The sequence below is a fragment of the Sebastes umbrosus genome, chromosome 9 (genome assembly GCF_015220745.1).
Source record: "Sebastes umbrosus isolate fSebUmb1 chromosome 9, fSebUmb1.pri, whole genome shotgun sequence".
NCBI lineage: Eukaryota > Metazoa > Chordata > Actinopteri > Perciformes > Sebastidae > Sebastes > Sebastes umbrosus.
The window spans coordinates 28,104,639-28,117,171 of record NC_051277.1 but is presented as its reverse complement, the minus strand read 5'-3'; the positions used below and the strand labels follow the sequence as shown (position 1 = coordinate 28,117,171).

The window sequence follows — 12,533 nt, the reverse complement described above, 5'->3', positions numbered from 1 at the left end:
GGGTGGGTTTACATTGGATTTAGTTGAAAGCCTGGCATACAGTTGCTAAAGGGTGCTTCTATGCGTCAGTATCCGATGCTGAGGGGCACTTACCAAATAGCGTTATTTGACGTGTTGGAAGTGAGAATGGGTTAGCGGCCTTTAGAAATGTTTTAGGGTCACCGTAGAAACAGCCTGTCTACTAAAGCTGACTTATTAATACAATGTATCTTGTTTTTTTAGCCATTTATTAAAAGTGATGTGAAATAACAATGTTGATGAACAAAGAGGCTTTTTCACGGCCGTTGGCATGTGATACCGCTGCACAAGGCACCCTTTAGCGCCTGTATGAGACGCACTGGGCATTCCATTAACTACTGTATAATATAAACCCATTAGCGGCAACAGTAAACATTGAGAGAAAGTGCACCGTGAAGTAATTTAAAGAGCATAAAGACACACACCAACAAACCAACAAACGCCGGTGAAAACAACCTCCTTCCTAGGCCTTCAGCTTTGGCGGAGGTAATTATAAAGAACAAAATATATTACTTCAATTAAAATGACTAGGAGTCTGCAGCAGATCCTAATCTTTTATAAGTGGAGGAACTTCACAAGAGACAGACACATGAATTGTTTTTACTATGATTAATGTAGAGACATTTTCATACTGCAGGCAGTCGGAGTGTCATTCTTTTGTTATTCTGTTGTGGTCTTATGTGCAAATGAAATGAAAGTACGCTACAGTGATTTAACAGGTGGAGCCCCTGCAGCCCTCTAAATGACCCCACTTCTCCACTGCTTTAGACAGACAAAATAACTCTGGAGGCTACATGATGGGAAAATTGTAATATTGCATAATCCTCCCAAATTTGTTTCCTTTAATTGTTTCCATCCCATTGTCACCTGAGGCCACTGAAATTGCTACACTGGTCCTCATATTACTGTATGTGTATTCAGTGTATATTTCTATGATTCTCCTTTGAGGAATGATAATATGTCTCTGCACTCACTAAAAAATAGGGCACAGAATCTGTTAAATACTAAACTAAATCACATTATGGTCGACACAATACATTGAAACATGATTATGTTGCACAGAGATAAAGTGAGGCTTAACATAATAGCCAGAAAGTTATTTGATTGTATTGTAAGCAGCACGGTCTCATTCCCAGGGGTTCAAATACCCACATTAAGTCACAATCCTCTACGTCTACTGAAGCACAAGGCACATTTTAGCATCTGTTTGAGACGCACCAGGCTTTCAACTAACTCCAATGTCAACCCATCCGCGTCAATATTAGACGCTCAGAGCAACTGAGCAGGTGACATAGTATAAAGAGTCAGCGTAGGGTGGAGGTTGGTGTGATGGATGGGTCAAGTAAACACAGGATTTTCACCCAGGAGACCGCTGTTGTGAAGTCAACGTTGACTTATTTTAAGATACATAAGTAATGTAACGTACATAAGTGCGTTACTTGAATTACATCAACCTCCGTAGGCTACGTAACTGAAGTTACTTAACAAATATTCTTATTTTAACCCAAACCACAATCTTTTACTAAACCTAACCAAGTAGTTTTGTTGCCTGAACCTAAGTGACACCAGGGGATCTGACCAAACGTCCGTATGTGACGAGTCGGGAATGAGAACGGGTTGTTGTAATTCAGTGAATTATGCTTTAACTGAAGGATGTGTGGCAGAAGAAGACAGAATAAATGCATTACGGTAGGATGACCCGTCGTCTAAAGCCGCTACTGCAGAAGGAAGGCATTGCAATAACAGAGAAAATCCGCATACATCCTTTGGGTACACCAGGTCTTTTCATCAATGATGGATGTCGCATCACTTCATCAATATATTCACTTTCTTTTAGCTCTGTTTTGGTCTCCACCAACTCTTTAGAAAAATATGACTCTTTAGCTGCTAAATGCTCCACTATGTTCACCAGCTAGTCTCTAACTGTGTCTGTCTGCTGCTGAGCAGGTAGTGAACAGTGGGTTTATCAGAGCACTTTCACCGTAAACAGCTGCCTGCTCTTGGAGATGAGGTGTATGAGAGCCATGAGTGTGAACCAAAACAATAGGCTGAAAGACGCTAAAGCACTCTGAGCAGAGGGGAACTGTAGAGTCGGGTGATAATTCACTGTGAGTTCATCACTACGAGTGACACCTTTCACATTACATGTAGTCATTCGATCAACTGTTAATATAAAAAAATATATTGATCATAGTGTAGCTTTAAGGGTATAAAGGAATGAAAATCAAACAATGTATAGACTGATGAAAACATAATCCCTCTCAATCATCACTGATGCCCCACTAGCAGTGTGTGGTCGTGTCTGTATGTACAGAGACCCTGCAGCCTTATGCCTGCATTTTCTCTTTTCTTCTTATTCTGTTGTGTTGTTGTGTCTCTGGGCTTCAGCAATAAGGTTTTATTTCTCTGATTCACTGCTTTGTTCGCCGCTCCTTCTCTTCATTCACTCTATAGCTCGCTCCACCATCGCTGCTCTCTCTCTCTCGGGCCAACTTTGAATGCTGTGTGTTTATACCTTTAAATGAGAAGATTCAATTATGTTGGAGTGAAGTGATTAACACAAGTAAAGTTTGCTTAATTAAATGACAATATATTAAGATTATAGTCATTGAAACAACACTACTTCACCACTACTAATGACCACAACTCAGTTGTGTATTGTAAAACTAACATGTCCAGCTGCCGTCTATGAGAGCCGGCTGTCAATCACTTGCGAACTCCGACCAAACGGTCAAACTAGGCAGCGCTGATCAAATATGAATCAATATTCTGTTACTGTAATGCCTATTTCTCTCCTCAAATGTTTTCAGAATCATCTTGTAGTGCACGGTTTAGCTGTAAAATGATAAAGTTTGTGACGCCTTTGCCATTGTGAAATCTGGTGAAGGAACGCCAAACTACCGGTCACATGACCGGAGCACAGCCAATAGGAAAGCTCTCTCTCTGAAATGACCTGTGATTGGCCAAAGTCTCCTGTCACAGGCTATATTTTTTAAAGCCTGAAAATAGAGACATGAGGAGGAGAAGAAGTCTAGTTTTCTCTCAGAACACTTGAATTACAATATGCTGAAATGTTATTATGGAATTTTTGCTCAATGACGCCAAAAATATACTGCCTACTGCCACTTTAAATCATTTATACATTTATGTTTACAAACTCTCTCTCCACCTCACCACACTTCTATTTTTAGTGCAATTCATTTGCCACAAAAGAGACAAAACGCACAGTGAACTAAGTTACAAATTACTGTCAGCATTGTTATTTTTATTTTATAAATCAATGATGATATCTAGATAATGTAGTTATCGTGAATTCTTTTGCCCATGATAATCGTGTAGTGAAAATCTGATATTGTGGCAGCCCTATAGTCCAAACCATTTAACATGCCGATCCAATAAACTGCTTGGAGGTAGTTGAGGGAAATCTATTCAATCTTTGAGTTAATGGCAACAAACAAAACTATTTTGGGGTTTTATTATCAAGAGTGAGAATATTTTTTTTGTTCTTGGGTGCAGACTTCAAAAGCCATTTGGATTGCATCAAATGCAAAGTCTTTTGGGGGTTACAGGAATGTAAAAAAAAACAAAAAAAAAACTTAAAATATCAGACTACTTTCAATGACCTCAGTCTAGGCCTTTATCCATCCCTTACTGTCCCTAAAGGTGGTGGTGATGACGCTGATGGCGATGGTGATGATGGTGATCTGAGGAGGAGGAGGAGGAGGAGGAGGAGGAAGGATATCACCAGTTAATAACCTCAGCCTCCTCTGAGTCTGTCAGCATCATGATCTCAGAATGTACCGGGACACCCTCACGAGCGGAGCCGCGTCGTGATGACTGTCCGCGGGCACAGCTGCAGCCCGGTGGTGACGCTTGACATTTCCTCCATCCAGTAGTAGTTTGATTTCGGTGCGGAGCTGGAAGACCTTGGCACTAAAACACATCCCCACTCAGGAGGAGGCTGCCTCTGTGGCGCGTATACTTTTGCTCCACGACACTCTGCTTTCCTCCGAGGCTTCTCCGTCCTTCTTTCCTTCTGGGGATTTGGAAACTTGAGCGACTTCAGGCAAAAGAACAAAGGACGGATAGTGTCGGTGCGGTGAATGTAGCTGGGCGGCAGGCTGGGTGTCTGTCTGCGGGGCGCACAGCGGTGCTGCTGGACCACAACGCACCACCAAGACCCACATCCACGGTTTACCCCCCAGAGTCCAGAACCACGGCAAACATGCTGCTCCTCGGGATTGTGCTCACACTTTTCTTCTCAGGTAAGGTTTGACTATTTACTATGAAAAAGGGAGAAACTGTTTAATCTGAGTCACAAAGATCAGTCTTTGTCTCCATGGTCATTGACGCGCAAGTTGGATAGAGATGATGATGATGATGATGGAGAGTGGAGTCACACTTCATTTTTATTGCCTCAAAAGTGGAGAGAAATGTTACATAGACTATATATTTTGTTATCTACTTCCATGAGTCCGAGGTGCGTAATTTGTGGCTCGTTTAACGCTCTTGGAGACACGGTGGGGTTGGATGGATGGACAGAAGTGTGTGTGTGTTTTTCCTCCAAACTTTTCAGCGAGTAAAAAAAAAAAAACGTTTCATATGGCTGTTACTGATTTATTTAAATCCTCAAGTATAATTTTTTTTCTCAATAATTCAGTTTTTGGCTGTGCACTTTACTATTTTTTTGTCATCCAAAGCGCCACTAGGCTACGCCCTTCCAGCTCCAAGAACGCACCGAAACTTTACAAACGATGACTTGAGACATGCTGACTGAGAGACTGGCTCAAATCCTGTTTGACTTATTGACTTATAGAAGCTCGAAGAATTACTCTGATTTGTTTTCAAATACATGCATTTTACATACAGTATATAGCCTACAGTGTTTTACAGTGAGATTGTTTTAAAATCTTGTTTCTAGTTTTCATTTTCCCATTTGCTTAGGCATAACAAGTACTATATATATATATATATATATATATATATATATATATATATATATATATAGACAGGGCTAAAGCAACAGAGTTCAATCCGCCATAGACCACTGTGAAGTCCTGAATGTAGCACCTCAGTCAGGTTTAATGATTAAGATGTTGGACCACTTTATTTCAGGTGTATTTCAGCAGCTTGTCTTGGCATGACATTCATTAATTTTAGGGGGCTAAAGTTTGTGTATGTGTGTGTACAAAAACAAAGTGGCAATGAAGGTATTTTTAAGATATGTATTTTTCCCATTGCGCCCTTACAGTTTATACACCCTTACAGATCTCCAGAGATGTTTCTAGAACATTTCTATCAAGTTTATTTATATCTATTTACAGTAAATGTTCTAAATATAACCAGTAGACCTTGTTTTGGATCGACCTTTATCAAATGTTTCTCTTGTTTTGCATTGATTGTTTTTTTAATGAAGACCCTGATAGGTTATATGATCTCCAGAAGACACTTCAATTCTTCCTGCATGTATACACATTTTATATATATCATTTTATTTTTTCTATTTTTTATTTACACGTTTATTTGACAGGGTTCACGTATGATAAACAAAAATTTCAATACTTGGAATCTGATGCATTATACAGAGATATAGCTCAAAGCTAATTTTCAGTCTCCGGACTTTTTTTAGTTTTTTTAAAACATGGTTTTGTATTGACCTTTTTGCTGCTTGTAGCTGATCACTTTGTAATTAATGAACTCGCTGTTGGGTGTGAGCGCGGTACTGTCCTGATGGTGATCTTGTTCAGTTTGTTCCTTTGTCTCTTTGTGGGTGTTGTAAAGGGTGAGTGTGTTCAGGAGGCTGTGTGTGGCCACTAACAGCTTCTAAATGAAAAGAGAACGGACAGAAAAAGGGTTTGTTTACAGCACCATAAACTTACTCTTGTTCTCTGACGTTGGGAGTGATCAGTACTGAGCAGAAGGGAAACAAACAGCTAAACACTTGTTTCTTGGAGTAACAAGGGTCAGAACATAAGTCTCAAGGGCCCAGGTCAGTGGGCCAGAACCCTTTCTCGTCACCTGCAATAAAGACCTTGTGAATCCTTCTAAAAGGCCTGAAGACGAGATAACAGCAGTGCATTCTACACGTTGTGGATAGAAACAGGTTTGTTAGAGACACAAAACTGATTTAATCTTTAATCAATGTCCAGGTTCAAATGTGGCAGTACATGGGGAGAGATTTGTAAATGCATAAAACAACATTTGAGTGCAAATTCCCAATTTGGTGCTCCGTCCAAAGTTTGGTCCTTCTCTTTTTTTACGAGCGCTTCTTGCTGACAGTGCTTCATCAACAGGGCACGCCCATGTCTGACTGCTGTTATGTTTTATCTTTTTTTTTTTTTAAGACAGTCATTACTAAAAAGGTGGAGTCTAACACGATGAGAATTTGTTTCAGTTTCAGTTGCATTTCGTAGGCCTCTGCCAAAACTGCCTTTGCTCACTCTCAGATGTCTTCTTTAATTACCAAATGTACTCATTGTTTATTTATTTATTTGTATTTATGAAGATCCATACATAATATTAATAATTGTTTGTCAGTCCTTCACTTTGTTTTGGGTGGGGGTGAGGGGTGGGGGTGTCTTATTATATCCATCAGGAGATTATGATGCATTTGGCCGTGTGTGTGCGTGCATCTGTCTGTCCACGGCTAATCTTGCATACTGCTAGATTATACTATATGAAAACATATGTTATTCACAACACGTATCCGGTGCAGGCAGCTGCATAGATTAAAATTAGTTTTACGTGAGACGTGCGAGTGATACGCTTGCTGTCTAGACGGGCGTGGGGGGGGGGCTATTGTGGTTTGTATTCATTCAATCAAACATTACAGCAGTGGTCGTTGCAGACACACCTGGCGGTTTGCAGTAGTTTTGGTTTAGTTTGCAATTGTACTTTTACCACTTGGAGTGGCGGAGATTTTAAGTTTTAACCATCTATCCATGCCTTAAAGTACATTAAGCACTCTCATGGTGTTAAAACTGACTCCGGTTGGTGAGATTGAGGCGTGTCTTGACAGTCGGTAGGTTGTTGTGACGGATATACTTAAGACATCAATTACAAAGCGTATTTTGTGTGTTTATTTTCCTCCTAAACACACATATGGATACATATTATCAAATCATTATTTCTACACAATTGTTCATATTAGCTGAGCTACTCCACAGCCCCTCAGGTATCACTCATGGTAACAGCAGATGTAGCTTTGGGTTAGAAATCAGTGGATTATTATATCACTGCTGTAGCAGGACTAATGAAATTCCCCCACAGTGGCTTTATGTGAGCCTGGTCTGTACTGCAGCACGGCCCCGCTGTGTTCATTAGCCGTGTTAATGATCGTCCAGCTTGTAGTGACACTGTAATGTTGAGTGACAGGCTCATATACCTCCCTGTCTCTCTGCCTCAGGTTTACCCACCCTCCCCCCTCAGCTCTCTCTCTCTCTCTCTCTCTCAAGGCTTTCAGGTCGTGTCTGATTTTCCTTTTTTTTTCAATCTCAATCTAAATTCCCCCTCGGATTCAGCGGCGCGTCAGAATAAATTGTTCAAGTCGTTCAATGAGGAAGTGCAGTCAACCAACGCCGTTGTGCAAACACATTTGGAGCGGCGGTGGTTGACATCTTATCGGTGCGCAGGCAGGTGTGCATGTTTGTGTGTATTTTTAGGGGTGGGAGGTGCGTGACGGAGCTTATTCTACCTAGACGCCACTAGTGGGTTTTTGAAGACCTAAACTGATACTGATCCTTTGGAGGGAAGCTGCCCACAGGGGATATTTAACTACTCCCTTAGATCATAACCCTTTAACATACAGTTGTGCTCTTTTGGTTCCCCTTAAAGGCCTTGAACACCAATCTCAATCAGCTTCTTACTCAGACTGATCGGGTCCTACGTAAAGAAACAGGAACAGGTTTGGTTCTTTAAATTTAGAGACTTCAAAACTGCACCCACACATGAAGCAGATTAGCTGAGTTTTTTTAGTGTTAATTTTTTTATTCTCTAACTTTAAATTTGATTGTTGCTTATTTATTCATGACTATTTAATGTTTCAAACATTGATTTCAAACTAACTTTGTGAAGCTTCAAGGGTTATCAAAAGTGTCCTATTCCACACTGTCTCACATATAAATAGAATTATGTATCAGCTGGTTCATTTAAACTCTATGATCTTTACATTGGCTGAACTAGTCACACCTAAGGAATGGCTACACCATTCCATGTAGATGTCTTGAGCATCATTTCATACACATTTTCCCAAAATTCAGCTTTACATATTTGGTATCTTTGGAACATTTGAATGTGACAGATTTCCTGTGATCAGTGTAATAATAATGATATTAACATGTACCCTTTAAATTTGTTTTCTAGTGATTTAGTGTTACATTTCTTGGGGTTCGTGGTCTTGCTACACACACACACAAAAACAATGGTTAAACCTTTCAACCATTAGTCCTTAGCATGGGGAAAGCTCCAAAAAATGATGTATCCTGCATTATCGATAATGCAACCAACTTTCACTAGATCTTTCGTGTGTGGTGAATGCTCACATTTCAACACCTTTAGTTTGTAACACAGGTTTTCTATTACATTTACAGTCTGTGAGACCGAGCTGAGATAACCCTGATGACATCAGCAGGATGTCATCAGGGTTATTTTCTTTAGGTCTGGTAACACCAGAAAGTGGCACGTCAAAATTAATCTTCAATCCTTCATGAAATATTGGATTGTGGAAGCTTGGCAACGTAGTGATCACCGGCTGAGCTAATTAGTGAACAAATGTACCTGACAGGCTAGCCAGGTGGACTAACTCTAATCAGTCACAACAGCTCTCAGAGCTTTTCTGTTTTCTCTCTTCTGTCCAGTTTACTCCACCCTGGCATTTAGTTCTCTATACACCATTTCATTCAATAAAACATGATTGAAGAAGGAAAATAGAGTTCTCCACAGTTGGACAGCTTGATACATCAGCTCCGTCACCAACTGTACAATAAGTTCAAACAGTTTATTCAGAAGTAGCATCGACTCCGGTCTCAGAACTGTCTGCAGACCGTTGCTCTTTGGTGTTTACACTCCGACAAAGGAGGTTAGATGAAAGTGAACAGTGCAACACAGCTAATAAGCTACGATAGCTTGCTCCTTTCTGGACTCTCCGGCTCTCCATTCTCTCAAAGGTCAGCACTGTCGAGACAGCTTGCTCTTGGTCAATCGGCGCAGGGCAAAGTTCACTGAAGTCGATGCAAAACATTTGCGTGGATCCATTAATCTGTGTACTACAGTGGTGATTCCTTTGGAATTATTTAATTTGCAGCAAAATTTCCCACTTTTAAATGCTGGTGTGAGCAGCGTCTTTAGACCTGAGAAAGCTCCTCCAGAGCCACAGAAGATGTTTTTTTTTAGAAGTGATACATTTATACATATATAATATTGGTCTAACTTTAGAAATTACCTCATCTAAACACACTACATCCATTTATAGCACCTAAAACACACACAGGTGACAGGTGTTGGAAAGTGTAGCCTATCTCACTGTGCTATTACTGATGATTCCACAACACTGCATGGGGTGTGTGCTTTGAACAACAGGAGTGCTTCCAGTCGGGAGAGAGAGAGAGAGAGAGAGAGAGAGAGAGAGAGAGAGAGAGAATGTCTTATCTGTATTGATCTCCAGTGACAGACGGTGACGTCTATGAAGAGCAATGAGGCCAGAGAAATGAGCATCATAAACCTGCTTTGATGATAAGTGTAAAAAGCTGCTCGGAATAGGAGAGGTGATCATCCCGGGTCAGAGGAGAGAGGGAGGGAGAGAGAGAGGGAGGGAGAGAGATGAAGAGGATTAGAAGTGTGTGAGGTGAATGAACTTGGTGAAAGAAGTGAGGAAATTCATCTTCCTTCTTCTGTCGCATTTAATGAAAAATGAGCAACTCACCTGGTTTCATCTGATCTGGTAGCGGAGGTGTGTGTGTGTGTGTGGTGTGCATATGGAAGTGTGTGTTCTTCTCAAAGGGAATAGTCTATCCAAGGGGGTAGTTTGGAGGTCTTCTGTGTGTTTTGTTGATAACTGGGATTTGGAACTCAAACACAGGGGCGGCAGATGGTGTGTTGGCTTCTGCTTCCTTGGCTGTGTGTGTGTGTGTGTGTGTGTGTGAAGGCGTTAGATTGAGTGCTGTATATGTGTGTGTGTGTGTTGGTGTGTCCTTACTCAAACTCAGTGTCGGACTCGAGTCAGTGGTCCCTGAAGGTATCGTCAGAGCCAGGGCTGATCCCAGGTCAGCTGCGGCATGACCTCAGGCCCATCTGCTATCATGATGACAGATGTGTCAGAGACTGGCTTCAGATCTGTGGCTGCACCCACAATCCCCCAGTTAGTCTCTCCGACAGACTGCCATGCCTGTTTGCAGGAGGATCTCTGCCAGACATTTAGTTTGGTTCTTCAAATCTACCTTTTAGTCTAACAGTAGGACACAGTAGGAGTAGGAAGCACCGAACCATGTGATATAAAGAGGTCTGTGGCTTCGACCGTGGGAAGTAAATAATCATTTTCAAAAGCACAGTTCAGCACAAAATCAGTGTTACTAAAAGTCATTTCACACCAAGCACAGATTTTCATCTGAAAAATGGCACAGTAATTAATAAAATCTGATTTTGTTGGTTCTAATATGAATGCTTGCACCCCTGTGCATTCGTACGGCCCTTCGATTTCAGCAGATTATATTATTAATATATTGAATTATATGTTTGACCAATGAAATTCTTTGTTTCTACTGATGTCATAATACATATTATCGTCATTCTGCATAATAATTAGCCATGTGCTTCCGTTTGTTGAGTGTATTTTTGGATCAATGGTCCTTTGAAACAATGGACTTTTGTTTTCAGAGTAACGAACTGTTGGACAAATCGGCTTTTTTCGTCCAATGAGACATTTTTCGGACTATTGGTGTTTCGTAACAATGGGCAGGCAGTCCCCTTCTCAACATCCATTAATGTACGACATACTGTACACCGCGACGACTAACTTAACAACCAAATAAAGGACAATATATGACTTGAGATCATGGTTATGTAGCTGATTTGCATTTGCTGATGTTATATGTTGGTCACGGAACGGGACTAGCCACAACAGCTAGCGTTATCATCTAATTTGGGGTCCGATTACTTTATGTAACTTATTGTGTAGTTAACGTTAGCCCCTTAGTCATTCTCTGTCTGAATAGTTTTTTGTTGTGGACACAGGCTCTATTGAGGAGGAAACTCATTGGGGCTCATTGACGAAAATGGAACACCGCTATGCGGATAATTCGCACTGGAACCGGTGTGCATAGTTGTCATACGGTCAGCTTAGGCTGCTCCTCAGCGAGGAGGATTTGTTTTGCTGCCCTCTCAGTCTCTATTTTCATCAGCTTTTCATAAGAGTCCTCACTGTCTGTTTGCCTCATACATCTGTTCCCCAACACAGGGAGGCAAAAAAACTCACGGAGTGCCTGAGATCTCTCCCCTCCAATGATGTCGAGGACTGTGTCTGTGAAATCATACTTCTGGAATAGTTTGTTCTCAGTTTGGGGGGGTCCCTCACTCCCCTGTGCTTCTTTGTAGCCTTCTGCTTCAGGTTCTTCCACCGAAGTCGAACCTGTTCTGACATTCTTAATTGACCACTGCCAGTGGCATTCACTTGCTCCGTTATTTCAGTCCAATAAATCATTTTTGACCTCGGCCGACACGCTGCCTTGCCCAGAGCCACTGAACGTTCCAAACAAGCGCTGATAGTTAATACGCACCACCTCCAGTAATGCATGCATCCCAGAACTGCAGAAGTTCATACCCTAGCTCTTTTGGGCTTCCGTGTTGTCTGTAGTTTGGTGAACAGGTTACCCTTTTATACCATGTCTGCATAACTGATTTAAGGTGTGACAGTTGCCCAGGCTAATTGTGAGGACCGTAAAGCCTCTGAACACCCACACAGTTATTTTCATTTAATCTGGCTGATTAGACCTCTTCTCAAGACTGTGTGGGCGGGTATAGGCTAATTGAGTGACATCTTCCTGAGTCTCCTGTTAGGGCGGGACATATTACACCTGTATCCTTCTTATTGGTAGATGGAGATTTTTGACCTAATAAATTCCCATCAAAAACTCCAGCCCACCTTCAACCTGTGCAGAGATCTAATCAGCCAGAATGACTGGAAACACTTTAAATTAGGCTCTCTAAGCAGGAAGTGTTCCTTTGCAATGGCCTGCATTGTGCACCATCTCCGACAGAAGATACAAGCCAAGACAATATGGTGAACTCCCCAACCCACTTGAGCATTACTCAAATAACGAGCTTTATAAACGATACAGATTTGGTCGAGAGGACATCGAGAACATGCCACTAGGAGGAGCCATGCCTTGACTGCGGAGGAGCAGGTGCTGATAGCATTATGTCTCTATGCCTGTGGTTCCTTTTATGAAGTAATTGGACTGACTGGATGGACTGGCTGGCAGTGACTAAATCCACAGTAGCATTCAGTGTCATCTGCCCCGGCC

General features: G+C 41.4%; 1 protein-coding gene across 1 annotated transcript in view; it reads left to right on the top strand.

The window, feature by feature from the left end:
* The first annotated feature begins 3,592 nt into the window (after positions 1-3,592).
* gfra3 (GDNF family receptor alpha 3) overlaps positions 3,593-12,533 on the top strand; it is a 48,841-nt gene continuing 39,900 nt past the window's right edge. The window contains exon 1 of the mRNA XM_037779265.1: positions 3,593-4,283. Coding sequence (XP_037635193.1) covers positions 4,244-4,283 — 40 coding nt within the window. The 5' untranslated portion in view covers positions 3,593-4,243. The remainder of the gene's footprint in view (positions 4,284-12,533) is intronic.